General features: G+C 48.4%; 2 protein-coding genes and 3 long non-coding RNA genes across 15 annotated transcripts; 2 read left to right on the top strand and 3 right to left on the bottom strand.

Annotated features, from left to right (window-relative positions):
* Positions 1-34: 34 nt before the first annotated feature.
* HMBS (hydroxymethylbilane synthase) lies at positions 35-7,553 on the bottom strand. Of its 7 annotated transcripts, XM_072822316.1 has the most exons (15): positions 7,035-7,198; positions 5,840-5,904; positions 4,965-5,018; positions 4,547-4,619; positions 4,109-4,158; positions 3,968-4,023; positions 3,528-3,605; positions 3,227-3,304; positions 3,052-3,127; positions 1,897-2,010; positions 1,605-1,643; positions 1,059-1,178; positions 785-838; positions 554-640; positions 35-463 (listed from the first exon to the last, which is right to left on the bottom strand). In XM_072822316.1, the coding sequence occupies exons 3-15, from the start codon at positions 4,998-5,000 to the stop codon at positions 290-292; spliced, it is 1,035 nt and encodes a 344-aa protein (XP_072678417.1). In that variant the 5' UTR covers positions 5,001-5,018; positions 5,840-5,904; positions 7,035-7,198; the 3' UTR covers positions 35-289. The 7 variants fall into 7 exon arrangements, with proteins under 7 accessions (XP_072678417.1, XP_072678414.1, XP_072678415.1 ...); XM_072822313.1 differs by lacking the exons at positions 5,840-5,904; positions 7,035-7,198 and adding an exon at positions 7,377-7,553; XM_072822314.1 differs by lacking the exon at positions 5,840-5,904 and having other exon boundaries at positions 7,035-7,199.
* LOC140631099 (uncharacterized) lies at positions 7,388-13,641 on the top strand. The gene is made up of 3 exons (XR_012028750.1): positions 7,388-7,748; positions 11,588-12,715; positions 13,468-13,641. It is a non-coding gene; the product is annotated as an uncharacterized lncRNA (long non-coding RNA).
* Positions 9,299-19,044, bottom strand: VPS11 (VPS11 core subunit of CORVET and HOPS complexes). Its single transcript, XM_072822308.1, has 16 exons — positions 18,820-19,044; positions 18,118-18,266; positions 17,890-18,025; positions 17,402-17,565; positions 16,544-16,791; positions 15,634-15,835; positions 15,104-15,255; positions 13,957-14,143; positions 13,201-13,347; positions 12,931-13,119; positions 12,648-12,809; positions 12,301-12,440; positions 12,013-12,215; positions 11,709-11,880; positions 9,941-10,163; positions 9,299-9,811 (listed from the first exon to the last, which is right to left on the bottom strand). Exons 1-16 carry the CDS (start codon positions 19,004-19,006, stop codon positions 9,647-9,649), a joined length of 2,826 nt encoding a protein of 941 aa, XP_072678409.1. The 5' UTR covers positions 19,007-19,044; the 3' UTR covers positions 9,299-9,646.
* Positions 18,616-26,854, top strand: LOC140631097 (uncharacterized). Of its 4 annotated transcripts, XR_012028747.1 has the most exons (6): positions 18,616-19,155; positions 19,465-20,330; positions 21,269-21,443; positions 21,628-23,728; positions 25,689-25,736; positions 26,500-26,854. It is a non-coding gene; the product is annotated as an uncharacterized lncRNA (long non-coding RNA). The 4 variants fall into 4 exon arrangements; XR_012028745.1 differs by lacking the exon at positions 19,465-20,330 and having other exon boundaries at positions 18,625-19,155; XR_012028744.1 differs by lacking the exon at positions 19,465-20,330 and having other exon boundaries at positions 18,626-19,155; positions 21,252-21,443.
* Positions 26,315-27,867, bottom strand: LOC140631098 (uncharacterized). Of its 2 annotated transcripts, none has more exons than XR_012028749.1 (2): positions 27,557-27,867; positions 26,315-26,615 (listed from the first exon to the last, which is right to left on the bottom strand). It is a non-coding gene; the product is annotated as an uncharacterized lncRNA (long non-coding RNA). The 2 variants fall into 2 exon arrangements; XR_012028748.1 differs by lacking the exon at positions 27,557-27,867 and adding an exon at positions 26,940-27,390.
* Positions 27,868-27,879: the final 12 nt, after the last annotated feature.

Raw genomic sequence — 27,879 nt, 5'->3', positions numbered from 1 at the left:
TGTCCTCTTTCCTGCAACCCCACCAAAAACAAAGTCACCTTCAGAGCTGGTTTATTAGTTGAGTTGGTTACATTCAAAGGCCGTGGCTTGAACTTTCTCTAAAGAGATGAAACCTCCGCCTACTGCGGCAGCAAGGCACTCTTCACAGCCTCAAGGTGAGGCAAGTCTCTGACCTTGCAGTTCAACTCCCTGGGGTGATCACCTCAGTCAGCAGTGAGGATGGGGCACTGAGGGCTGGGAGGTAGGCACTGGACAATAGCCACCCAGACACCGGTGCCCCACAGAGCAGTTAGTGGGCATCATTAAGCTGCCGTGCAACATCCAGTATGTTCTTGGCTCCTTTGTTCAGCAGCAAACTGGCCAGGCTGATGCCCAGGTTCTCAGCAGCCAGCTGGGCTTCTCGTGGAATGTTCCGGGCAGTGATCCCCACCAGCTGCGGATCATCCTCGGGGCCATCTTCATGCTAGGTGAGGGAAGGAGGTGGGACTGGGTGAGCACCAAAGAGGTAACATGCGGGTTTGTTCCTCATTCCCTCACCCTCCAGCTTTGGCACCTGGGCTGTGATGTGGATGGTGGCCTGCATGGTCTCTTGCATGCTATCTGAGCCGTCTAGACTCCAGACTCCTCCAGTCAGGTACAGCTGGCAAAGAAAACAGTTACCTTGGCATATTCTGAAAGAGCTGCTTAGATGAAAACCCAGGCTCTTGTGGGCAAGGCGAGATGCACAGGGACACATGTCACCGTGCTCCCTTGCCTACCCTCCCACCCATCTTCCCCTGCTTACTTGCCCATCCTTCATAGCTGTATGCACTGCCACTGGCACACTGCAGCCTCCCTCCTGCAATGAGAAGTTCTCCCTGTGACCCACAGACTCTTAACACCCTCTGTCCCTCAGACACAGGGACCTCTGAAGATACAACACACAGAGGCAGGGGCCCAGACCTGAGTGGGTCCTGTCCATACACTCAAGAATGAGTTAACACTGAATAAAGAGCATTAATATGAGAAATCTCCCAACTCAAGTCCCCACCCCTCCACAGGTGAAACATGGCCGGTACCAGGTGCCTAAGGAAGGCTCGCTCAGCAATGCAGCGAAGCAGAGTCTCCGGATCATGCAACACGCCCACCAGGTCCAGCATGTCCTGGTCCTTGGCTCGGACTTCCACGCCCAGGGCCCCCTGATGGAAAAACAGACTAAGACATCAGGCCTAATCTTTCCCCAAACAATGGAGGTGAGAATGGGAACCAGCCCACTTCCACGGGCTCCCCAGGGTCCCTTTTAGCCCAGAAGCCCCCCAAGGCCTGCCCCTCCCTAGAAATGTTTATGCCAGGGGGAACCTTTGCAGCTCAGGTCATGAATGTGTAGTCCTGGGATCTGGCCCTGAATCGGGCTCCCTGCTCAGCAGGGCACCTGCTCATCCCTCTCTTTCTACTCCTCCCCCCCGTGCTCATGCACTGTCTCCTTCTCTCTCTCAAATAATATCTTAAAAAGAAAGAAAGAATGTTTATGCTGGGAGAAGCAGATGCAAAAGGTTATGGGACCAGCTTTTTGGCTGAATAAAAGAAAGGGCACATCAACACATGGCTTCCCTGGTCCAACATACCTGACCCACAGCATACATGCATTCCTCTGGGTGCAGGATCTGCAGGGGAACAGAACAGGCAGTCAGAGGGAGGAGATGGCGGTGCCTAAAAGCAGACAGTAGAGTAGTGAGGGGGGCTTCCCTTTCATAGAGAGCCTGGGTAGGCAAAACTGGGAGCCTGGCCTTTGATCCCCAATCTTCCCAGCCTGGAATCCATTTCCAGCTTTTACGGTTAGAGGCAGGGTGTTCAGAGGAAGAATATAGCCAGGGAAAGCAGGAGGATTACGGGGGACGGGACAGGGACAGCTCCTACCTGCCCCACTCGGTGCTGCCAGCCCATGCGCTGCAGACCAGCCGCAGCCAGGATGATGGCACTGAACTCCTGCAGCTCATCCAGCTTCCGGAGCCGGGTGTTGAGATTTCCCCGCTGCAGAGAGATGCTAAGGACTCCAAGCACTGGGCAGTCTGGTGCCTCGCTCCCCCTGCCTGAGTCTTTCTGTATCTAACGTCTCCCCTTTGGTCGTCCACTTGACCGTAACAGCTAACATTTACTTAATTACTAACACCAGACACGGATCAAAAGTGCTTTATGTACTCCTGCTTAATTTTCATAACCCAGTGAGGTAGGTATTATAATTATTTCCATTTTACAGATGAGGAAAATGACGGAAAGGTTAACCAACTTGCCCAAGATTACAAGACCTCTGAGAAGCATTCTCTGACCCTCAAGTCTGTGCTTAGAGATGTTCCAGCTAGAAGTGTCCAGAGAATTGCCTACTTTGTGCATGGGAGAGCTTAACACTGTACTGTTTTGAAAATTAGTTTCATAAAACATTCGATACATTTAGAATATCAAAGTACAGTGGGATATGAAATGAAAGATGGAAACAGGGATCCCTGGGTGGCGCAGCGGTTTGGCGCCTGCCTTTGGCCCCGGGGCGTGATCCTGGAGACCCAGGATCGAGTCCCACATCGGGCTCCCTGCATGGAGCCTGCTTCTCCCTCTGCCTATGTCTCTGCCTCTCTCTCTCTCTCTCTCTGTGACTATCATAAATAATAAAATAAAAAAAATTAAAAAAAAAAAAAGAAAATGAGTTTAAAAAAAAAAAAAAAAGATGGAAACACTCTCCACCTTCCCCTTCCCAAGGAATCACTGGTTAGTATCACTTTGTATTATCAATGGCCATTTGTCTCCAGAACTGAAATGTAAAGCCCTATAATCAAGGACAACATTGGTTTCGCTCACCATTTTCCCTAGTGCCAGGCACTGGCCTGGGGCTAAGAAAATATGAAAGGATTATGGATGGATGGGTGGGTAGATGGATGAACAGGGTGGGCAGTGGAGGACAGACATTCCATTGGCCCCTGTCCACTTCCTCTGGAAGCTCCTTTCACTCTCATGACTCCCAGGGCCCTCTTACCCTGCCTTCCTCTTTGGCTATCCCCCCGCCCACCTCAAAAAGGATACAATGCTCCTGAACTCTAGGTGCGGGAACTTTCTCTGCAGCTGAGCTGCTCTCCGCAGGGAGCTGGTTCCCACCACGCTGCTCAGAGATAGGGTTTAAAATGAGATTTAACCTGAGATATCCCCCTCCTCCTCTTCCTCCCAGCCCTCCACTTTCTGTGCATGTCCCACCACTCACCTCTTCTCTGGCAAGGTTTCTAGAGTTTTCCCAACAAATTTTGGGTGAAAGACAACAGCATCATAGGGGTTCTCCCGCCTGGAGACAGACAGTCACAGAATGAGGACAAAATCTCAGTGCAGGTCACTTCCAGGCTCTCTCAATAACCAACTAACTGGCATGTTCTCAGTTTTCTGCCATGCCCAACACTCCTCAGAGCCAGGAGACAGCCCTTGAGGCAGAGGGCAGAGGCCCAAAGGGGAAAAGCAAAGGCTAACGTGATGCCTCCCCCTGCCCAGGCCCCAACCCGCCCGGTTCTTACTTGCAGATGGCTCCGATGGTGAAGCCAGGAGGAAGCACTGTGGGCAGGTCCTTCAGAGAGTGAACAACCAGGTCGACTCTAGAGAGACAGGAGAGGGAGGCAAGGAGAAGGGACCCGGCAGCAGGCCCCCAGCCCTCCTCCACTCCAGTGTGTGCTTGGAGCAGATCAGGAAGCAGGCCTGTCCGAGACCTCAGGACCCTGAGCCAGGGCCCCGCCCCGCCTCACCCTCTCCTCTGTGCCCCTCCGGGAGCCAATCCTGCATTCCGGGCAGCCAGATGGCTCAGAACCAGGACACCCTCTTTTTCTGAGGCCTCAGAAACCCACACATAAGCCTCCCTCTAGCCTACCCAAAGGCTGAAGTCCCACAGTCTAGCTGATATCGGGTCTGATATGCACAGGAATCCTAGCACGAGACTGAGCAAGAACTGTCCTTCACTTACTCGTTCTTCTCCAGCGCGTGTTCCAGCTCCTTGGTAAACAGGCTCTTTTCTCCAATCTGCCAGTCAAAAAAGAGGCTCAGAGTGAATCTCTTGGGGGAAGGAAAGAGGAGGGAAGAGAAAGGAGTGGGGGGAACATGTTACCTTAGAGAGTGCAGTGTCAAGAATCTTGTCCCCCGTGGTCGACATAGCAACTGAGGAGAGAACCAATCACGTGCTCACTGATGCCCATTTCCTGAGCTCCTACTGAGCTCGTACTGTGTTAAGAGTCCTAGTGAATACAGAGGCACATACACCACAATTCCTGCCCTCTGAGAATGTCACGATCTAGCAGGAAGACTAGACACATTGATAAAAAAGACCCAATGCAGAAGATAGTAAATGCCAGGCTAGCCCAGGGAGTCAGAGCTGGAAATATTCAGAGGAAATGGCCCTCCAACCTGGGGACAGCCAAGAATTCTCGGAGGCAATGGGACAAAGCTTTGGGCCTAGGGAAAGCCAGAAATGCTGTGTTTGCCCCTCTGGGGCAGGGGAGGGGAGGAGGCCTTCCCATTAGCTTCCACTCCTGTCCAGAAAACTCACCAATTTCAAACTGTAGGCCTGGGTACAAGGCTTTCAGCATTGCCACCACACTGTCTGTCTGTATGCGAGCCAGCTGGGGGCAAAAATCCCAATTAGTTCTGTCCTTCTGTGGCACTGTCCTAAGCTCATACCCTCTAGGATTAGGGATATACAGAAGGAACTGGAATTAAGAGGGGGGGTTTGAATACCCACCTAGGAAGGAGAGGGGTGTGGCCTGGGAGCCCTCTGTACCCCAACAACTTGCCCAGCCTCTCTCTCCACAGAATGCAATATGCCATCCTTCATGGGATTAACACTCAGCCACCCCATTTTCTCCTCCTGAGATCCTGGGAACTAACTCTCTGGGCTCCATAACCTGTAATACTGTGAGCACAGAACCCTTCCACCAAACTTCCTCCACCCGGGTAACCATACTCACCTGGCTCTTTCGGGTACCCACACGAATCACTCTCATCTTTGGGCCGTTTCCTTCCTGCAGAAAAAAAATCCCCAAGTCACAGTCCCCTCTGTTCCTCGTATTCCTCAACCAACACCTTGTCCAAAAACCAGAATCAATGTCTTGGAAGAAAAGAACCCCAGGCCCCGGCCTGTGGCCAGCTGAGCCTCAGTGTGAGGCGATCCTCTCAGACTGGTCCCTTTACTTCCTCAATACCTTCTGCCGTCCTCACAGATTCCGAGAAACAGAGACCTGAGGGAAGTGACAGCAGGACCCTGTGCTGCTGCTGCTGTAATAACCGGACACTGAGCCCGGAGGCCCATCCTGGCTAAGGCTGTGGGACTGCTGCGCATAGCCAGGTGGGCGAAGAGATAAGGCCCATCAGCCTGGCCACAGGGAGGGTGGGTCCTACAGCAGACAGGGGCAGGGCAGCTAGGGCCATAAGGCAATGTGCGCTGAGTCAGTGAGGAGAAGTTCAGTGTTCACAATATAGCAGGTACTGGTGCGTTGCCACCTTGATGCCAACAGCTATCCCACAGCTGCCACACCGTGGATCCCCTAATCTGGTTGGAATGCATAAAGGACTGGGGTCAACAGATCTTACGTAGAGTCCTGCTCAGCTTCCTGGCTCGATGGCCTTGAGCATATCATCTCATCACTATTTGTTCCTCTATAAAATGAAGAGGTTTGGATTCTAGTATCTTCTCCTTCTGATGTTCTATGAAAATAAAAGGCTAAGCTGCCTGATGTCCATGCACCTGGAGTGCTGCCTCTGGTCTCTCCAACCAGAAATATTGGGACGTCAGTGACCAACCTAGGAACTCAAAGGGACACACCTCTTCCTCCTGCCAGAGTACCTTACAAAGGTGTTCGGTGCCAAGTACGTAGAACTGGGTTCTTCAATCTGAGGTCCTGTTTCTTTCTGGATCAGAGAGTAACCACTTTATGTAATGTCAACTTTCCCTATTCTGAGATCTTCATCCTGTGGAGTTGTTTTCCAGGCAAGCTTCTGGGCCCTCTGTTGTTGGGAGGACGTGACAGCTGGCTGCTCCTGGACCCTAATCTACTGTGTTGCTATCAGTTCTCCCACAAATAAACTCTAAGGACTCGGAACAAATTAGGCTAGGCCTGAAATGCTAAACATGGCCACTAAAAATTCTGGGCCACTGGGAGCCCACAGAAAGGGATCTAAGGTCCCAGAAACTGCTAGGTCCAAACAATCCTTTAATTGCATCAATTCTGCACAGCATATTTTATTCCATTAAAAAAATATTTATCGGGACACCTGGTTGGCTCAGTGGTTGAGCATCTATCTGCCTTCAGCTCAGATCGTGATCCCGGATTCCTGGGATGAAGTCCTGCAGCAGGCTGCCCACAGGGAGCCTGCTTCTCCCTCTGCCTATGTCTCTGCTTCTCTGTGTGTCTCTTGTGAATAAATAAATAAATTATTTAAAAATAAATTTACTGAACACGTACATGCTAGAACTATTGCTTTTAATCTTCATGACAACCTATCAGTCAGTGCGGGTATCTCTGGGACCATGTTACACAAGCAACCGAGGAGTAAAAGGACTTGCCCAGTCACACAGTTAATAATGGGAAAAGAGCTGGAGCCAGAATCCAGATTTTCCCACTCCCAGCCCAGTGCTCGAGAATGTCTGCAATGGCAAAGAATCCCTCTCCTCCCCAGCAGGTCGGGAGATAAGCAGCTGCCCCATCTCTTTCTTATCTCGGGCTGGCAGTGGCCTCCACCGGCTGTAGTTTGCATCGACACAAGCCCGGAGCTCCGGCAACGAACCGGGGTGAGGAAGGCTCGAGTAGGGCGCCCCACCCACCGGAGTAACCCAAAGGTGTGTCTCGGCTGGGAACCTTGAGAGGAGGCTAGGCCTGGGTGACCGCTAAAAGGGGAAAAAAAAAGGCACACTTTCCAAGATGTTTGTGTGCAGTTGGGACTTGGGGTTACGCTGTGCTCTCACGATCCAAAGTGGGACCTCCTCCCAAGGTGGCCGAATCCCGCCTCGGCCCTGTCTCGTGCGAAAGGGTCCCGGGCACCTGGGGTCGTGGAGACGAACTTTCCTGCGCGGGGTCGTTAAGTCTAGAGCGGCGGCTGCGGGGCACGGCGGAACCCCACCCAGATCCCCGCAGGGACGGGGCGATCGGCGCAGACTACCCCTCCGCTCCTGACCCCCCGCGCCCCTCTCACTCATTTCCCGGTCCTTCCTAAGGGCAACCCGGCTACTGGCCCTTTAAAGATCGTTTCGAGAGAAAAAAAAAAAAAAGACAAGACGGACAGTGGCTCCGACCAATAGCAGAGCGAGGGTGGCAGAGGGAGCCAATCGCTGCGCCGCCAGCCCGGAGCGCCGAAGTTGCGAGAGTCGCGGGCTCGGTACTCACCGCCGCGGCGGCCGCGGTGCCGTTGCCCGACATGGCCGTGCTCGGGAGGGAGGTCCGGCGGGCGGCGCCCAGGGCTCCGGCAGCCGGGGGAGCCGGAGGGCCCGGCCGCCGGGCAGCGCCGTGCACGCGGGCCCGAGCTCCTCCTGCAGCCAGACTCGGGCCCTGCGTCACTTCCGGCGCCCGCCCTCCGCGGGGAGGACCACCCTCGGGGCGGGAATTGGGAGGATTGCGACAGACACGACCTTCCTCCCTTCCTCCTGCTCCCGCCCCTACTCGGCGAGGCTGGTGGGGGCGCTGGGTTCCCGTCCACCCCGGCCTAACAGCTGTTCATTTCTGCTCTTCCACACACCTCGTTCTCGATCAAGAATACTGGTCAGTGACTAAGCTGTCCCCCAAATTTACCCACAAAGTCTGCAGGGCCCTCTGCCCCCCCAAAGGGATAGTCAACCCAAAGTTAGCCCAAGAAGAACAGAGTATTAACTTCAAAATACTATGTTTGAAGTAAAGCATCCTTGAGCGACATCCACAGCCCTTCAGCTGGATTCCACGCGTCCAAATAAGAGGATGCTCCAGAGGGGCAGTGGTTGAGCATCTGCCTTTGGCTCACTCAGGTCGTGATCCTGGGGTCCTGGGATGGAGTCCTACCTCAGGTCCCAGCAGGGAGCCTGCTTCTCCCTCTGTCTCTGCTTCTCCCTGTGCCTCTCATGAATATATAAATAAAATCTTAAAAAAAAAAAAAAAAAAAAGGATGCTCTAGAAACTTGGTCACCTAGAATTCTACAGCTTTATCTCCTTAGCTGTAGCACAAGGAATTAGAGCAGCTTATGTGGTGCTTCCCTGGTTCTGTTAAAACTTAACCCTCAAGTGGGCAACATTCCTATTTTTTAAATGAGGAAACTGGTTCAGACAGCAAAGGTCAGGCCTAAAGACAACTGAAGTGGGAGTGCCAACATATTATTGTTAGTGGGAAAATGTGTTAAGTGCTTTATCCACTAACAGTATTAATAACCGTGTACTAAGCACCCACGTGCTAACCACTATCAAAAGAACTGGACACTCAATTGCTCCTTCAGCCTTCATTACAGGTGTACAAGGGAGGTGTTATTCCTGACATACAGATGAAAAAACTGAGGCTCAGACGAGTTGAGAGATGCCCTAAATCAAACCAGAATTCAAACTTAGGTCAGCTGACAAAGTATTTTTAGCCACGACAAATCTACTCCTTCTAAATCCTACCTAAAACACAATGTCCAAGTTACTTTCTTGGGCTAAGCAACCCCATTGGAGCAATTTTCTTTTTAATTTTTTAAGTAGGCTCCATGCTGGGCTTGGACCACAATGTGGGGCTTGAACTTGCAACCCTGAGATCAAGATCTGAGCTGAAACCAAAAGCCAGCCGCTTAACCAGCTGAGCCCCTCAAGCACCCCAGGACAGTCTTCCAATAGGCAGTGTAACCCAAATTATAGGCAGACAACTAGCAACACAAACTGCAGCTGGCAACTTTGGAAAGAAGGGAAAAATGTTTCAGCAAAGGCCCCTTCATCCCACTTATCAACTGGTACTAAATCGAGTGAGACACCACCCTACCCATCATTGTAAAGGCACGCCTAAACCCCAGGGTCCTCACCAGAATTGGCCTCCTGCTTGAACACCGTTCAAACAAGAGCCATAGAGACCAGCCAGACTACAGAGCAGGTGCCGTTGGGGGGCCTCAGTCCAGGCTGCTCTTGGAGCAGAAAGGTAATAGGACTTTCGCAGTTCTTCAGTAAATCGAAGTCTGCTAGGTGCCACAGACCTCACCCGTTACTGGAAGGAACTGTGCAGGAAAGGAAGTGGAATTCTACCAGAGAAGAGCAAAGTAGTACATTTTGCCCAGCTAAGAATCACCAGGAAGTCCCCAGAATAAACCCGGCAACCCCCAAACTATTATATTCTTTTATTTATACATTCTGGGAGCAAGGACCCAAGCACAGCCTGGTGCTCTTGGATAGAGAATAAAGCAGCTATTGTTCATACTCAGAGGTTGCTGAGGTGCCCTCCCCCGCTGGTCTGGAATGATCCGCACTGCTCAGAAAGTCAACAGGAGGAATGGCGGGCTGGCCAAAGAAAGAAGGAGAAAAAGAAAGTCCCCTTTACTCCTGAGGGCTATGGCATCAGATCGGGGCGGAGTCCTGGGCATGTCTGCCTGACTCCTGTGTGACAGCCTTGCCTCTGCCCCCCATGTCCTTGCTGCTGTGCCTTCACTATCACACCCCTCCCCACCAGCTGCTTAAGTGCCCCTCCTGGAGTGCATGAGCAAGTCCCGTTGCAGCCCAGCCTCCAGGCTTGCGTTCAGCCTGGCCGTGGGAGGGTCGGTCAGCAGAGTCAATTTGTTGAAAACACCTCGGCCAAAGTAGTCCGCAATCACAGAGAAGCTATCATTCGAGCACTTGAGCTGCAGGGAAAGAGGAGGGAAGAATCAGAACTGCAGGTCCCTGTCCTAAGTGAGGAGGACAGACAGAAACTAGCTAATGCTCCCATGACACCCTGTGAATGGGGCAGTCATCCACCCACTCACACCCACCTGGTGCTGGAACTGATCGTGGAGATCGCGTTTCTGTTCCTGGGCCCGAATCATATCCATGACCTTCCGGTTTTCAGGGAGGCAGGTGGGGCAATCGGCATCACTTTCCGAGTAACTCTCAAAGCAGTGTTGGTGGAAGGAGTGGCCGCAGAGGAAGTGGACTGAGGGCAACTCCAAGGCACTGTTACAGATGCTGCACTTGGTCTTCTGGAAAATCTTTGGACTGCAGGCAAGGGAGACCAGAAAGAAGTGGCAAAGAGTAAGGGCAGAGCCAAGAGCCAGGTACAGAGAGGAGGCGGCTGCAGTCGAGGAAGAAAGAGAGGTTCCTGGAAGGAACTATATAGGCCCTGCCCTTGTTACCAATAGGGAGTCAAATGAGGCCACCAGCCTTGGGCCTGCAGTGAGTCTCGGCAGGTTCCCTGCAGGTCCAACTGATGCTTTCAGTTTTCATAACTACTGCTAAATTGTCTTTCGTGTATTTTAAAAAAATATATTTATTTATTAATGAGAAACACAGAGAGAGTGACAGAGACATAGGCAAAAGGAGAAGCAGGTTGCCTGTGGGGAGCCTGATGTGGGACTCGATTCCAGGACCCGGGATCATGACCTGAGCCAAAGGCAGACGTTCAACTACTGAGCCACGAAGGAGTCCTTATTTTTTTTAATTGAAGCATTGCTGATGTGTGTCACATTAGTTTCGAGTGGACAACACAGTGACTGACAAGTCTCTATGTCATGCTGTGATCATCACCAGTGTAGCTGCTGTAACAACAACAGCTATGACCACAGCGCTGACCATACTCCCTACACTGTATTTTCATCCCTGTGACTTAGTCATTCCCATAATTGGGAGCCTGTACTGGCCTTTCAGGTCTCTACTCAGATGTGACCCTTCCAGTGAGGCCGTTCCTGGCCACCTTATACGTGACAACATACAGATGCTCTGTACCCTGCACCCCTTCTGAAACTAATTTTCTCCTTAGACCTTATCATCACCTGACACAACATTCTGCTTATTTTGATCTGTCTCTACCTCCACACTGTAAGCTCCACACAGCAGGGCTTTTTGTCTGTGTTGTTAAGAACAGTGCTTCAGATATGATAGGGGCTCAGTAAGTATTTGTGAGATGAAGAAACTGTTCTTCTCAAATATTTTACAATGTTAAGGGCAGATTAAAACCTAAAAGTAGGAGATTTTTTTTTTTTTTTTAAAGTAGGAGATTAATCTATACTATAAATACTTCTAAGTTATCCACTTTCTGTATTTTCTAACACAAAGTTTTTTTACTTCTGAATGGCTTCCAACCACAACTTAAATGTGTTTAAGAGAAATAAAATAGTGGGATGTCTGGGTGGCTCAGGGGCTGAGTGTCTGCCCTTGGCTCATGTAGTGATCCCAGGGTCCTGGGATCGAGTCCTGCTCAGGCTCCCTGCATGGAGCCTGCTTCTCCCTCGGCCTATATCTCTGCCTCTGTGTGTGTGTCTTGTGAATAAATAAATAAAATCTTAAGAAAAAAAAGGGGGGGTGAAATAAAATATAGACTCATACAGAAAGAAAAGTACCTGCCACAAGATAACATTCTCCAAAACCCAAAAAATAATGGTCTATGGATTAAATCATCCTTTGGAATTCCTCCATTAAAACAGATCTTGAAAAACGAAATGTTTGAACAGGCTCCATGTGACCCTCTACAAAAAGTATTTAGTGACACCCTGGGAAGAACAAAGTCATCCCCTGGACTGCTCTACAGGGCCAGCTGTCAAGTACCTCGCCTTGAGCTCCTGGATCTCCTGGCGGATGCGGGTGGTCTCCTCTCGGTACCGTCGCACCCGGAGCTCATCCTGTGAGATCTGCTGGCTCTGTTTCTGCAGTTTTTGGACCAGGTAATCCCGGATGACAGACAGGGTAGCTGTTGAGTTGTGGGCCAGTGTCTGCACCACTGAGATTGGGTCCAGAGGAAAACAAGACAGTGAATCAGCCAGCCCCATCTGGATAGAATGGAAGAGCCCCTGGCCCAGAGCCGTCAGCAGCCCACCCCCACCACCACCCCCGATCCCATCCTCTCCAGTACCCAGAAGGGGTGGCATGAGGTTCTTGCTCTCAATGTGCTTAAGCACTGCTGCCACATACTCCTTGCAGTCCTCCTCCTTCCGGGCAAAGTAGCTGAGCGCCTGTTCCCATAGGGAGGGCTCCTGCTCCCCATGGCGCTCACACACAGCGATCACCTGCCGGTACTGCTCGTGCTGCATGTGGTAGTGCATGATCTGCTGGAACCTGGGGCCAGGGGAAGGCACACCTCAGGGACCGTCTCGGGAAAACTCGAGCCTTCCCCCTTCCCTGAAGTGGTCCCAAATCTTACAGCTTCCCCTGTTCATAGAGGTAAAGGACCCCATCCTGAAAGTCATGCATCTGGCAGAGGACCAGGGCTTTGTCAAAGACGTCACAAAAGCGGCCGCTCTTCAGCAGGGAGATGGCCTCTGCATGAAGTTTCTCTTTGACCTAGGGCAGAAGGACAGAGCTGCTGGACAGACGGGCAAAATTACAGGGTCTCTCGAGACGATTAACTGCCTCTTTGATTGTCTCTTGACCAAGGACTATTCAGCCCCCGGGGTGAAGTGTTACTCATCTAAAGAATGCAACTGCAGAAGGCAGAGGAACAGAGGAACAGCTTCTCCAGCACCTCCCATAGCGTCTGCGAGGCCTCACCTGTGGATCTTTCTCATGGGCCCAGTTCTGCAACCGTAGCTCCAGGAGCGTATCATAGATGCCCTGCGGTGAGTCAGGCTGTACTTCACTCATGTGTTCCAGGAAGGCTTTCAACTCTCGAGGGTTGTTGGCGAAGATGGGGATGAACTCCTCTGAGTTGGCCTAGGATGATGACGGGAGAGGGGATAGGGGGTTGAGAGGAGGCCGAGTGAATGGGCATGATACCCTTGAGGCCCCCCGGGTGATCCCTGCTGTTCAAAAACCATTCTCCCTGAGGTCTCACCCTGCATCCAGGAGCCTCTCTATCGCCTCGGCCTTCAAGGCTAGGCTGATAGTCTGTACAGAGTCCCTTCAGCAACTGGGTCGTCTGCTCTGGTATATGGTGCATGAGGATCTTGCCATAGCGTTTCATGTTGCTCTCTGCCTGCTCAAAAGGCAGCTTGCCGATGTACCGTAGGGCTTCCTGATAATTCTGTGGAGAGGGAAAGGGCAGAAGAAGCACTCTCATCATCCTGGGGATGTCCCAGAAAAAGAGTCAGTCTGTCTCACTTACCTTGATGTCCTCTAGCTGGATCTTTAAGTACCACTCATGATGTGCATGGTTCTCAGCCAAGTAGAGGGCATGGGAGTAGTAGCCAGCCTGCCGGAGAACCTTGATGGCTGTCTCCACATCAAAGTGGACTTCACTCTCACTCTTTGTCTGCCAGGGAGATGTGACACAAAATCATTTGCAGAAATGGGGTTGGGGAAGGGAGACATGCATCTGATTCTAAGACCAGATTCTTTTGTCTTTCTTTCTTTTTTTTTTTTTTTTTTCCAGTAAGCTCTAGACCTAATGTGAGGCTTGAACTCACAACCCAGAGATCAAGAGTCACGTGTTCTACTGACTGAACCAGCCAGGCACCCCCAGATTCTTAAGATAACAATAATGACCAAGATGGTGGAAGACAAAACAAAAAAAAAAGGAAATAAAGTCCATGGTTTTAAAACATTACATCTTCTTGCTTCTCAGAGTTTCTAAGAGTCAAAGCCCTCCTCTGCCCCTACTATTACAGGGACTCCTTTGGGGACCCAGGAGTCTCCCAGTGTTAATTCCCTGAGCTTAGATACTATGGGAAGTTCAGGCATCATAAAACAAGAGCAGAGATGGGGGAACTAGTAGGAAACGTTGTTCCTCTTCCCAGTTTATAGGCTAGAGGGTCCTGGTCCTCCGAATAAGATCAGCTCTTCCCTCTCCCTCCATATGCTGAAGAAGGCCAAGCCCTGGTGGAGCCACCTCATGCTCAGTGGGACCCCCACCACCCTGCACCTTGATGAACTCCTCTAGCTTTGAGCTGTCCTTGAGCTTGGTGTAGCAGTTGAGCAGCAGCGTGGTATGGTCAGCGTTGGCCAGGGACTGCCGGTGGAGGGTCTGTAGGTAGGCAGTCAGGTTATGAATGCGCTGGGCATCCAGAAACTTGCGGATCACATAGGATGGCTCCAACTTTCCAATGGTTCTAGAGAGACACATGCATCAAAGAGTATCTGGGTCAGTAAGTATACTTCTCAAACTTTCATATGCATAGGAGTCACTAGCAGATCTTCTTAAAATGTAAATTATTTTGGTAGGTCTGGGGTGAGACCTGAGACTCTGTATTTCTAACAAAGACCATATCAATACCACTAGACTATAGACCACATGAGAAGCAAGGCTCCAGAACACTGATTCTTAAACTTGGCTGAAAACAGGAATTCTAGAGAGATAGGGAAAGAAGCTAGACAGGTTCCCACAATCCCTTATATTAGAGCAAAAAATTTCCGGAATTATGGGATCCCTGGGTGGCGCAGCGGTTTGGTGCCTGCCTTTGGCCCGGGGCGCGATCCTGGAGACCCGGGATCGAATCCCACGTCGGGCTCCCGGTGCATGGAGCCTGCTTCTCCCTCTGCCTGTGTCTCTGCTTCTCTCTGTGTGTGTGTGTGTGTGTGTGTGTGTGACTATCATAAATAAATAAATAATATTAAAAAAAAAAAAATTTCCGGAATTAGTACCAAAGGAAGAAACTGTGGAAGCCAAGACATGAATACCTTTTTCCCTTGAAAGAATCAGGTCAAAACATTTTTTTTTTCTTTTAAACTAAGCTATATGCCCAATGTGGGGCTTGAACTCATGGCCCTGAGATTAAGAGTTGAATGCTCAACCAACGAGCCAGCTGGCCACCCCTAAAATGAATATTAACAGAGGCTGGACTAAGGTTTAAGACAAGAAGTATTTGTTGGCCTAATTGTATCTTGGTCATGTAATATTTAACCTTAAGGGCTCCCTTTGCAATTAAGTGTACTGTCTTCTCACTCAGGCCATCACAGTTCCTGCAGAAAGAAAGGGTGGTTCTGGTAGAGTCTGCTCCCCTCACCCAAACCCAGCCATTAGCCTATCTGGCTGCATGCAAAGCTATATCCTAAAGCACTCCGGGACAGACCGTATATACTGCTGAACAGCCCCATCGTGGTTGCCCTTGCTGTAGAGATGGTCCCCATACTGCATGAAGATCTGGGCCAACCCATCACTGTCCAGGTGCTGGCTCTTGGCCAGGTTAATGGCCATCTCAAATAGGTTCTTCTTAAACAGCATCTGGAAGGGGGAGAGATTAGAAAATTGGTAGAGGCCATCCAGAGACATCATCTTCCCAGAATGTACCTAGAATGAACAACCCAGACGTTCCTAGAGCTCTGATCTGCCTAGGTCTTAGACAGGGCGAGACCCCTCAAATAGCCTCAAGGCCAGGATCGCCTTACCTTGCAAGGCTCTTGGCAGACAGAGGGGACCCAGCCATTATCTCCCTCTGAGACCTCATCCCAGACCATTTGCCTTGTAATTCTACTCTAAGGAAGCTGGGAAAGCCTGTACCCCAAAGGGAAGAAAACACCCTGGCCAAGGTGACTTGGGGAGCCTGTTCCTACAGCTGCGTCTGGGTGCCTGTGGCCAGCTCTGGGAACCTGGTGGCCTTGCCTCCAGTTTGGTCTGTGTGTCCTTCTCCTGCAGTGCGTGGACCCGCCCATCCCGCGTCAGCACGTACAGGGAGCCCCACTCAGCAAGCACATCCACTACATCCTCAAAGACGGCACTATAGGCTATAAACTTGTTGCACAGGTCGTAGATGTTGAGAATCTGCTTGTCGGAGCTCTGTGAGTCCCTACTGGTAAACTCTGACCTGTGTGGAAAAGAAAAAGCACCAGATATTTATACCACCTCTGTCTCAGCTCCCCCTTACGTAACAACTTTGGTGCTGCCCATTCCACCCGGAACAAATCACCCTTTGGCCCTTCTAGCAGCGTAACCCATAAATGCAGCATTGCCCTGACAGTCATAGGAAGAGGACAGACAGACCTGACCTACCCTTCAGGATTCTGTGATTAACATAAGCAATAGATTAAAAAATTAAGTATGTTCAAACACCCTTTCTTTTAATATATTTAGCACCTGGTATATGTGAGACACTCTGCTTTATGCTGAATGAAAACAAACCAATGTTGACAAAGATCACTTTCCTCACACAGAAGACCTGCCCAGGTGGTAGGTCTTTCAGGTGGCTCAGTATAAAAATACTGTGTTCTGCACTCCCCAGCCCTGCCCAACTTCTCTACTCATTTCCTTGTTCCTCCACCCAATTTATTTTGACTAAAGAGCAAAAAAAGTACAAAAAGAGGTCCGAAATCCCCTCTAGTGCACCAGAGCTGCTTAGCAAATGTCTTTAGCAAAAATACATTTTTCAGTAAAAACATTACAACTGAATCTAGGTGTGAGAGCAGTATACGTAAAACCAAAGTAGGAGATTGACAGGATCCAGGTATTAGGATTTTAAAACCATGCAAATTCTGGGGAACAAGGATAGCTCTCTCCCTTTCCCTGGAGTCCTTACTTGGGAGAAACCTTCCGGTCACGGGAGACAATGACAAGGTAGCCTCTAAACCAGTGAGCGATGAGCTTATGGCCCTCAAACGCAAAGCAGGGCCCACGTTCATCAGGTTGGTACAAGTAGACACATTCATCTCCTGCCACTATGAACTGCAGGTCCTGTGAAGGGTCACTTAGGGCTGAGCAGCGCAGTCCACAACCATGGGTGTCCAACTCCACACGAGGGTAGTCCTTTCCAGAAACTATATAGGACTGCGAGAAGAAAGGGGTTAATAGGCTACCTTTCAAGAGGGGGCATCTATGCCTTCCCAAAGGTGTTCCCATCTCCACACTGGCTCGCTCTCTCTTTTTAACTCATAGTACCCTAAGACTTTCCCTGGTGCTTGCTTTGTCCGTTAACCATCACCCATCTATGAAATATATAAGCAGGCACCACATTTTCTTCCTGTGTGTGTACTATCACTACCTACTAACGGAATCCTGCCACCACAAGAGATGCAATAATCTTGAACTGTTTTACCAAAAGACTATTCCTGACAGTAGGCTGCCAGAAATTAGAAGAGCATCAGGAACCAGCAAAGTAAAGCAACTTGTCCAATGTCACTTAACAAGTTAGGAAGAAAATTCAGGTCTTTAACTACAAGCTCTAGTTCTTTTCCTAATTCTGACTCTTCCTCCTCTTATAAGTGAAGAAATAAAATACTAAGCAGGGCAAATGACTCAAGGCTACAAGATGAAAAATTTAAGGAACTCTTGTCAGTTCCTTACCCTAGGCCCCTGAGCAATGGAGAACCCTTTCCTGACTGCATCTAACGGAGAACCCTTTCCTGACTGCATCTAACCGCGGAGGTCCTAGTCATACCTGAACATTCTCAGTTGTCACAACAAACAAATGAGTGATCTTTCCTGCTTGGCGAAAGGCCAGTCCAGTTACAGGATAGTTGCCCTTGTGCAGAATCTGGGTCTTGCTATGCCGGTCCCGGGTGATGTCTCCTTTGTTCAATGTAACACTGCCATCTGTGAAACCTGGAGGAGAGCAGGAAACAGCACTTTACTTAGGCTGAAAAGATCAGGAAGCACAGAAGGGGGAAAAGACCATTTGAAGCACTTGTTGGAAGTGACAAGCTTCCTCCTTATACCCAAGTTCTCCAATGGTTAACATAAAATTGGTACTCACGGACTCTTCTTCAAAGAACAAAACTAAATGCTTTCCCATTCCAAACTGTAATATCTCAAAGGCCTGAGTTCAGTACAAAGTGATCTCATTAAAACAATGAAGACAAGCTGCAGAAGCAACTTTGAAGAAAATCTATAAGGAATTACAGAGTGTCAGCTTTGCCTTTTGCTTACCGATGGCCATAAAGTTGAGATTTTCGTGGACAGTCAAACAAGACACAACAGTCGGCTCTGTTCCTGGGATGGCAGGGAAGATTCGGGTGCAGAGTGGATTGCCACCATCTCTCTTCTCCAGGTTCCAGATCTTTACCTGTGAACGGATCTCAGATGTGTGAATGCTAGTCCCCTCCAACAACTGTTCCTAGTCTTCTGATTCTTTCCCCCTTCCTTTCTAGGACTCACCAGGGGGTTGATGCCTTCTTCATCTTCACCAACAGATGCCAAAATATTGTGCTGCTTCAGTTGGTACAGGTGTGTCACCCGGAGTTTGTAGGCTTGGAAGCCTGTAGGCTGTAGGGAGCGAGGCAAGAACCAGATTTGGCCTTCCATATGTTCAGAGTAGTCAAGGAGCCTCCTTTCCAAGGAGAGATATTTAGACCAGAATGCATATAACTACTGACATACATTCAGCTCTTTAGAATTTCTCAAGGATTTTCCCACATATCATTTCTGGAAAGTCCCCATCTTAAAGAGTGGAAAAGGCCAGAGTTTAATAACAACACTATGAAAACAAAGCAGCAAACCCTTGGTCTTATTTATCTCCTTGGGCCCGGGAGATAATGACACCTTATATAATCATCTTGTAAAGCCTACTTGCATCCATTGTTTTGATTGATCTTAAAAATAACCTTGCCAAGTGGATATTTCATGCCACTTTAACAGAGAAGTAAACTGAAGCCCAGAAAGGTTAAATAACTTGCCCAGGATTGCTTAGTTCGCAACAAGTTAGAGCATGGACTTCCTTCTTTCTTTCCTCAGACCACAGGAGCATTGGACGCCCATCTAAAGGAAAGTGGCACGCACGAAACCCTCTGCCCGACAGATTCCATCCCAAGTGGATCTCTTCAGGGATCCCGGGAGGGGACGGCTCCAGAGGAAGGATATCTCCAAAGACGAGGCTCCCTCGGCCTGAGTCGCAGACAGTGATGCCGGGAGGGAGGCAAAGGAACTTGGAGGCAGCGGGTCCTGAGGCAGGTGCAGCTGCGGGAGCAGCCCCATCATTGCCTAGCGGCTCCTTCACCAGTTCCTTGTCGAAGAAAACGAAGCGCCGCCACTGCAGGTAGGCCGCCATCTTGGCCGAAGGTCCCCGCCTCCAGGAGGGAGGTCATGTGAGAGGAGCGCGCGGGTCACGTGACGGGACAGCTTCCTGGAGCCTGAGTGCACATGCGCCGTGGAGTCCGAGTGACAGCTTCCCCAGGGCGGTAGGCGGGGCGACCGGAGGTAGGACTCCCAGCAGCCGCTTGCTCTGTGGTTTGCGAGTTTGCCGGTTCTGTACCTGCCCTGGCTAACATGCTGCTGCTGCTGCTGCTGCTGCTGCTGCTGCTGCTTCTGCTGCTTCTTCTTCTTCTTTTTCTTTTTTCTTTTTTTTTTTTTTTTGGCTAACATGCTTCTGAAGTGCTGGACCTCTCTCCTCTTGAGTATCAGTTTCCTTCCTTGTTAAATGCATGGGCAGTGAGGGATCAAGATAAGGAAAGCCAGGCGCGTGGCTGGCTCAGTCGGTTAACCATCCCGTTCTTGATTTCCGCCCAGGTGGTGATCTCAGGGTCCTGGGATTGAGCCTGCCTCCAGCTCTGGGCTCCGCGCAGAGTCCGCTTGAGATTCTCTCTCTTCTTCTGCCGCTCCCCCTGCTCGCGTGTTCTCTCTCTCTCACTCTCTCTCTCAAAAAAAAAAAAAAAAAAAAAAAAAAAGATGTCATGCTCGTTGTGAATTGTAACCCACTTTTCCTAAATATGTTATGTTCTGAGCTCCCAGGACTGTTTTGAGGCATAAATGAACCACGGTTTGTGAAAATGCTTTTCCAGCTGTAGGAGCAGGGAAATAAAATTAGAACCTTGTGTCTGCCACCAGACACAGATTGCGAACCAGTGTCTTACTTTCGTTTTTGTGTCCCTCTGTCAGAGTGTGTGGCACGAATTATACACGTAAAATGTGTTTCTTAACGAAGCTAGGAAATACTCATGGTGCGGGAATTCTCAGGAACGTGGGCTTTTTTTCCCTTTCCTATTGTGGGAGGGTATGGGACATAAGCCGAACACAGGGAAAAGCCTAGAAGGGGCATCTCTAAGAGCTGAGTGATTTAACAAGCGGCAATTGTCTGAGATATTCCATGGCCACCCACCATTTCCATCTCTGGCTAAACCAACTGTTTGGGTGGAAAACTGTAGGTGTATAGTTTGGTGTCACGAGGAGCTGGGTACAGGAGTGACAGTCATTTTGAGATAATGTGGACATATGAAAAATTGACCATGTGGTTAGTATTTGTGAAGTTTCTTTTGCACCCCTCTCCCCCACAGCTTTTTATTTCCAGAATATTTTACTCCTTATTCCCACCAGCTGGAGCTCCCAGAGAGCGGGGGCTGCGTTTTGTTTACCATGAACCAGGCCTAACATTGCTGGTAAATGTTCCATGTTTGGTTGAAAGTATGAATGTGGATGATTTTCCTCTTACCCCCTCCACTCCTCAATCTGGTTGATAGAAAAGGTAGTGCCCATTTGCTAAAGAGATAAGTGAGAGGAAGAAACAGTCTAGCCACCACCACCAGGCACATAGATTTCCAGACATCCAGCTCAGGTTTCTTTCCTCTGTCACAGTTTCAGGATCTGAACCCATGGGCAGAAGCACAAATGGGGAGTAGACTGGGTCCACTTTCACCCACTGAGTATATTTTGTACCATTCATTAGAATTTTTTGATAGTATGTCAGTTAAGACTATGAATAGGGGGAATCCGGCAGCCCTGGTGGCTCAGCGGTTTAGCGCCACCTTCAGTCCAGGGCCTGATCCCGGAGACTGGGGATCCAGTCCCACTTCAGGGTCCCTGCATAGAGCCTACTTCTTCCTCTGCCTGTGTCTCTGCGTCTCTCTGTCTCTCATGAATAAATAATTTTTAAAAAATTTTTAAAAGACTATGAATAATATATGTTAAAAGAAGCAGGGATCCCTGGGTGGCGCAGCGGTTTGGTGCCTGCCTTTGGCCCAGGGCGTGATCCTGGAGACTCGGGATCGAATCCCACGTCGGGCTCCCGGTGCATGGAGCCTGCTTCTCTCTCTGCCTATGTCTCTGACTCTCTCTCTCTCTCTCTGTGTGTGACTATCATAAATAAATACAAATTTTAAAAAAATTTTTTAAAAAAAGAAGCAACGTAGAGGGTGCCTGGCTGGTTCAGTCAGTAGAGCATGCGACTCTTGATCTTGGGACCATCAACTCATAACATTGGATGCACAGCTTACATTAAAAAAAAAAGCATCAATGTGAGGTGAGGGGGTGAAGGATGGGTGAAATAGTTAAGGGGATTGTCTTTTTTTTTTTTTTTTAAGATTTTACTTTTATTTAGAGAGAGCACGTGCAAGCAGGGGGAGGAGCAGAGGGAGAGGGAGAGAGAGTCCCAGGCAGACTCCCAGCCAAGTGCGGAGCTCCACACCAGGCTGGATCCCATGACCCTGAAATCATGACCTGAGCCGAAATCACGACCTACCCTTTCAACCGACTGAACCATCCAGGCACCCCAGGTAAAGGGGATTAAATGGTATTTTATACAATGAATAAGACAGGGGATGCAATATACAACATAGGGAATATAGTCAATAAAAAGTTATGAAAATTTTGTGTGGCAACTGATGGTTAACTAGATTTACATGGTGACCATTTTGGGTTTTTTTTTAAGATTTATTTATTTATTTTTATTTATGATAGACACAGAAAGAGAGAGAGAAAGAGGCAGAGACACAGGAGGAGGAGAAGCAGGCTCCATGCCAGGTGCCCGACGTGGGACTCGATCTCTGGACTCCAGGATCGCGCCCTGGGCCAAAGGCAGGCGCCAAACCGCTGAGCCACCCAGGGATCCCCATGGTGACCATTTTGTAATGTATATAAATCAATAGGTTTTATGCTTGAAACTAACACAATGTTGTATATCAGTCATTTTTTTCAATAAAATAAAGAAGCGATGTGAAAGCAGAGATGTGAACAGAGTGGCATCTTTGCTGTTCACATGGGTGCTCCCCCTACTGTCCAAAGGCAGAGGCTCAGAGTCTTCCTATAACATCTGAACCTGGTAAAGACTGTGCCCCTTTGGTCTTCTTACTCATGAGGGTACCAAGGCAGAGATTAGCAACCCACTGCACCTCTTCAGACTTACTGCCTTCCTCTCTTGCCTCTTTTAACAAATATGTATCAAGTACTCACTATCCTGCAATTGTACTAAATGCCCAGAATATAAATATGAACAAGACATTATTCTTGCCCTTTAGGGAGCTCAATCACCACCATGGGGGACATAGAAAGGACTGACCATGACCACCTTAATTTTATGTTATGAATTATACTTAACAGAGCATTTTAACTTTGTATGGACTTTTATTTTTTTTATTTTTTTATTTTTTGTATGGACTTTTAATAGCAACCATTTGCAGAAGTATCATTATCTCTGGTGAGAAATGAAGTCCCTAAGAGGTTTAAGTGACTCTCGGCAAGCACATCAAAGTTCTTCAGTTCCCCAACCTTTAATTAGATGCTTTTCTGGAGTGTGAAGCTAGGTATACTTGTTAGAACATACCCCAGGATTTGCCTTTTTATTATATTTGTCTGAGTCCAGGAACTTCAATATAGTGAGGAAGATAAGCAGGCAAACTGCACAGAAAATGATATACTAATTCAGTTCTGCATATGGAGAACATGAGTTCTTTAGGGACTGAAGATCAAGAGACAATTCAACTCCTTAGCTTGAAATTAAAGAGATCGCAATTCAGAATCAAGGAATGCCTAGCCATGGACTCGCTTTTCCCCTTCAGCAAACTGCTTCCTGTGACGTACAAAACAGTCATATCTACTGGAGCACAACAGGAACACTTCTTTTTTTAATTTATTTATTAATAAGAGATAGAGAGAGAGAGGTAGAGACACAGGCAGAGGGAGAAGCAGGCTCCTGCGGGAAGCCCGGAGCCCGATGTGGGACCCGATTCCAGGATCATGCCCTGAGTCAAAGGCAGATGCTCAACCACTGAGCCACCCAAGGGCCCTAAAACAAGAACACTTCTTGTTCTGACTGCTCATTTTTATTTTCTATGTTTGTTTTGTTTCTTTCTCATCTGGCTTTCTGGGTAGAAATCATTTTCCAGACTACTGAAAGGTCTGGGTTTTTCTCTTAGTCCCTAAAAAGGCTAAAAGTTTCCATGTTAGCAACAGGAAGGTCAATCTAAAATAAACTCTGAAGTCTCCCCGTACAGGAGAGCCCAAGTTCCAAAGCCATAGTGACATAGGAGGAAGCAATTAGCTAATTATGGACTGTGAAAATCTGGCCCACAAAAGGGAAAGGAAATTCCCCATGAATTTGGCAAAGCACTTAACCAAACTTTTAACACTGCAGTAGTGCCCATTTTTAAGTTGTATTTCTCTAGACTAAGAACAAAAACAAGTAGTTAATGTATATTTGGTGCTTAGGCCATCTCAAGCGCTGTGCTAAGCACTTTCCCCTTTTACGTCAACCCTGTAAGACTCATACTACCATGTAGCTTTTATTTTTTTTATTTTTATTTTTTTTAAGATCTTATTTGAGACAGAGAGCACAAGTGAGAGAGAGAGAGAACTTGAGTGGGGAGGGGAAGCAGAGGGAGAAGCAGGCTCCCCACTGAGCAGGGCGCCCAATATGGGATTTGATTCCAGGATCCTGGGACCATGACCTGAGCCGAAGGCAGACACTTAACCGACTGAGCCTCCCAGGCACTGCAGCATGTCGCTTTTAATGCCTTAGAAACTGAGGCTCAGGAAAGCTAAACAACTGCCTGGAGTCACACAGGTAGGAAATGTTGTGTACAGGCAAATCCAGGCCTGTCCAAATCTAAAGCCCCATATTCTGGGTGCTTGATTTAACTTTTTTTTTTTTTTAAGAAACTCAATTCCATAAATCTGTTCATAATTCTGAGTGATTTTCCATGTGGTCATGAAATCACAGAATTCAAGAACACTGCAAGTCTTGCTTTCTCTTGACACATAATCATCCCTATCTCAATGCAAACTGGGAAATGTTCCCAATCCTGTCTGCTTATCCACCCCTCCATCCTATTCAAATTCATAATATTAGGACTGTAGAAATGCGCCAGTATCCTTCATAGTGTCCTTAAGGATACAGAGACTGTCATCACTGCTGTTGGGAGCACATGTAATAAACCTTTCTGGAGAGCAATTTGGCAATATATACGAAATGCCTAAAGAGGAATTTAAGCCTGCATAACCACTTCTGGGAATTTATACTAAGTAGATTAAAAGGGATAAATTTGCATAAAGATTTGTCATGAAGTGTCTATTGCAATTTTATAATAGCAGAAAAGAAGGAAACAACGTGATTGTCAAATAGTAACCTTGGTAAATAAATTATAGTTCTTCATGCTGCAATTCTATAAAGATAGCCACTGAAAATTCTGTAGAGAAAAAAAATGATGTAGGGAAATGTTCTCAGTAAGTTAAACGAAAAAGTCACAAAATGTTATCTCTGTTAAGTCTCAAGTGAGTGTGTGGCTTTACACATAATGACATAAAATAAACATAAACATGTTTAATTTAGAAAATTCAATTGTGGATGGTTTTTATTTTATTCTTTGTTTTTCCTATGTTCTCCATCATCAAGTTTTCTTCAGTAACCATATTTCTTTTGTAATTCTAAAACCACTGAAGTAGAAAAATACTTATCCTGGTGCAGCTTTTTCTGCTAAGTGAGTTTTCCCCTGCCCAAGGTTTCCAGCAAAATCAAACCCTCTACTCTTTTGTGCAACACATACAAAAGGTTTTTTAAATTATTATTGGAGTAGGGGCGCCTGGGTGGCTCAGCAGTTGAGCACCTGCCTTCGGCCCAGGGCATGATCCTGAAGTCCTGGGATCGAGTCCCACATCAGGCTCCCTGCATGGCACCTATGTCCCCCTCTGCCTATGTCTCTGCTTCTCTCTGTCTCTCATGAATAAATAAAATCTTCTAAAAAGTTATTGGAGTATAACATATATGGAAAAGCATATATACTACAGTTCATTTTCACAAAGCCACTGCAACCAAGGCAAAGAGAGCACTGCCAGCACCCCAAGAAAGCTGTTATGCACTAAACACTACCACCATCAACACAGCTTAGTTTTGCCTGCTTATCCACCCCTCCATCCTATTCAAATTCATAATATGTTTTAAACTTTATATAAGTGAAATCATAAAGTATGTACTCTTTGGCTTCTTTTTTCACTCAATATTATCTTTGTGGGATTAAGTTGCAGAATGAATAGCAGACCATTTATTTTCACTGCTGTATAGAATTATATTGTGTGAATCCACCACAATTTATTCACCCATCCAACTACTGATGAGTGGGTAATATTCAATTTGGGGCTATTATGAATAAAGCCGTTACAAACAGTCTCTTGGTGAATATATGTAAGACATTTGTTACATGTAAACCTAAGATTGGGGTTGCTGGGTGACACCTAAGTTAAAATTCTCCTGAATCAGGATGTTTGCCCTGATAACACTGCCCTCAGCACATGACAACATGCATGGTTTATAATGTATGCATACGCCTTTGCTAATGTGTTCATTTCAATCTTCTGTCACTATGACACATGTCCTGCAAGATGGCAAGTTGTGGGTTTCTGCTCCATGTGGGGAAGGGATGTAGTCCTCAAATATTAAGAAGTTACTCTAAACGAGAACTAGTGAATTTAGATGCCTTGGTCGACCTAAATCATGTTATTTACCTTCAAATTTTCCCATTGTTTTACAGGATGTTCTGGGAAACACTATTCTCCTCTTTGGTCAGAGAACAAAACAGGTGAGGCTCCCCAGAGTACTTGCACCTGCTGTATCTCCCAGGGGGACAGATACCCAGGTCAAAAACCTTAGCTGCAGCAAACCTGTGCTCCCATCAAGGATATTCTGGGGATCAGGGCTCAAGAGCAGAGGACACTGATCTTCTTTCTGTCCCAACTTGTAGCCATTCAATAGGTTTTTAATGAGTGCATTGAAACCATGAATATATTTGTTTCCCAACAGACTGTGATTTTTCTAAAAACAAGGACATAGTCATCCCCATCTTGGGAATCCCACACCTAGTACAGCACCTAAGACAGAGGCCCAATAAACATTAAAAATGCATCTGTTTGAAATGATTGCTAAGAATCTACCCTCCCAGATAGCTACTCAAAAGTAAAGGCAGTCATACAGAAACAAAATCTTTCTGTGGAACTGAAATGACAACATATGTCCATTACTGCGGCTAAACAACCCCCATGCTATGCAATGTTCTATAGCAGTAAACAATGAGGTGAATCTTTACACACTGACAAGGAAAAGGCTCCGTGATCTGTTATTAGTCACACACACACACAAAAAAGCAAATTGCGAACAATCTAATTATGTAATATTTCATCATTTAGAAAACAGCAAAAACTACATGTTTCAAGATACTATGTACAGTAAGTGGACAGGAAGAGATCTGGAAGGTTACACACCACACTCATAATAGCAAGTAGTCCAGAGAGAGTTGAGGTTGAGGATGGTATCAAAAGGTTTTATTTCTCCTTGTTTCTACCAAGGTCTCCATATGAAGACTGAACAATTCAGATTGAAGAAAAACAGATCTCTCCCTGGTACTGCCAGTAGGTTTATCTTCTAAGTATAGACACCTGATTTCTCTGTCTCCTGAAGAATCCTGAAAAATGTAAAGAAAGAACAGATACATAATCTCTTAGGGCATCCCTGGGTGGCTCAGCGGTTTAGCGCCTGCCTTTGGCCGAGGGCCTAATCCTGGAGACCCAGGATCGAGTCCCACGTCGGGGTCCCTGCACGGAGCCTGCTTCTCCCTCTGCCTGTGTCTCTGCCCCGCCTCCCCCAATGAATAATAAAATCTTAAAAAAAAAAAAAAAAGTTCTGCCCAGGGCCTTCGGGGGAGACTCCTGTAAAAGGGAGGCCGAGAGTCGACTTGGGGAGAGGAGGAAACAGAACAATTTTCCAAAATTAAGAAAAGCGCGCTCACATGAATAAAATGGGAGAGGAGCGCTCTCCAAGGGCCGCGCACACTTCAAGAGCTGCAAAATAGACAGAAGGGAGGGAGGAGCGCCAAATACCTGTCCGAGGTACTTTAATTTGGATTTCGAAGCAGGAAAAGAGAAGGGAAGATACACAAAATTTAATGGAATGAAAATCTGAGGTGGTGCATTTAAGATCAATTACAGCCTCACAAATAAAAGTCTCTCTTTTATGTACAGGGCATGGCATTTTGGAATATTCTGTCCCTAAAAATGGAGCTTAGAGGGACACGTGGGTGGCTCAGAGGTTGAGCGTCTGCCTTTGGCTCAGGTCGTGATCCCTGGGTCCTGGGACTGAGTATTGCACTGACACCCCCCCCCCCCCCCGCAGGGAGCCCATCTCTGTCTCTCCGTGTCTCTCATAAATAAATGGAGCTCAGAGTAAGGAGTCCCGGCCAAATTCCGCCACCGATCCAAGTGTCATCTCCGTCCCACTGGCGAGCATCTCTGCCGGTGGCTTCAGTGTCACCGGGGGACCGGGGCGGGGTGGGCCACCCCTGAAGCGCGGCCATGCTGATTTCCATCCAAAGCCCAGGGCGGTCCAACACCAACAGCAAGCGAGCACCTCTTCCGCGTGGCTGCGGAGGGGACGCGGCTCACTCCCCCCCGCGGCCGGGGCTCCGCAGGAGGCCGGAGAAACAGGGCCGAGCGCGGGACCGTCCGTGCGCCCGCCGCACCGGGGTCCCCCGGCTCCCGACCCCGGCCGCCGGGCATCCGGTGCGGGAGGCCGGAAAGGTCCGGGAGCGCACCGGGGCGGGCGCGGGGCCCGTGACGTGGTCCAATCCCCGGCGGGCGTCGGCGGTTTTCCCCCAACCGGCGGACTGGCCCCTCGGCGGCCTCCGGGGCCCCAGCCGGCTTCGGGGGCGGGGGCGGGGCCAGGACGTGGCC

The sequence above is a fragment of the Canis lupus genome, chromosome 3 (assembly GCF_048164855.1).
Source record: "Canis lupus baileyi chromosome 3, mCanLup2.hap1, whole genome shotgun sequence".
Taxonomy (NCBI): domain Eukaryota; kingdom Metazoa; phylum Chordata; class Mammalia; order Carnivora; family Canidae; genus Canis; species Canis lupus.
The sequence above is the reverse complement of the archived record's forward strand: the minus strand, read 5'-3'. Positions and strand labels throughout refer to the sequence as shown.

What these genes read in the sequence shown, in the direction of transcription:
- HMBS (XM_072822313.1), bottom strand. Translation starts at nt 7,409, where the DNA reads ATGTCGGGCAACGGCACCGCGGCCGCCGCGGCG. An exon ending in GGCAGCACCGAGTGGGGCAG is followed by an intron (nt 1,644 to 1,896) that starts GTAGGAGCTGTC and finishes GTTCCCCTGCAG; the next exon opens with ATCCTGCACCCAGAGGAATG. An exon ending in GCATGTATGCTGTGGGTCAG is followed by an intron (nt 1,179 to 1,604) that starts GTATGTTGGACC and finishes TTTTTCCATCAG; the next exon opens with GGGGCCCTGGGCGTGGAAGT.
- VPS11 (XM_072822308.1), bottom strand. Translation starts at nt 19,006, where the DNA reads ATGGCGGCCTACCTGCAGTGGCGGCGCTTCGTTTTCTTCGACAAGGAA. An exon ending in GCTGTTCAGCAGTATATACG is followed by an intron (nt 14,144 to 15,103) that starts GTCTGTCCCGGA and finishes GTGTCTCTCTAG; the next exon opens with AACCATTGGAAAGTTGGAGC. An exon ending in GAGAGGCTCCTGGATGCAGG is followed by an intron (nt 12,810 to 12,930) that starts GTGAGACCTCAG and finishes TCATCATCCTAG; the next exon opens with GCCAACTCAGAGGAGTTCAT.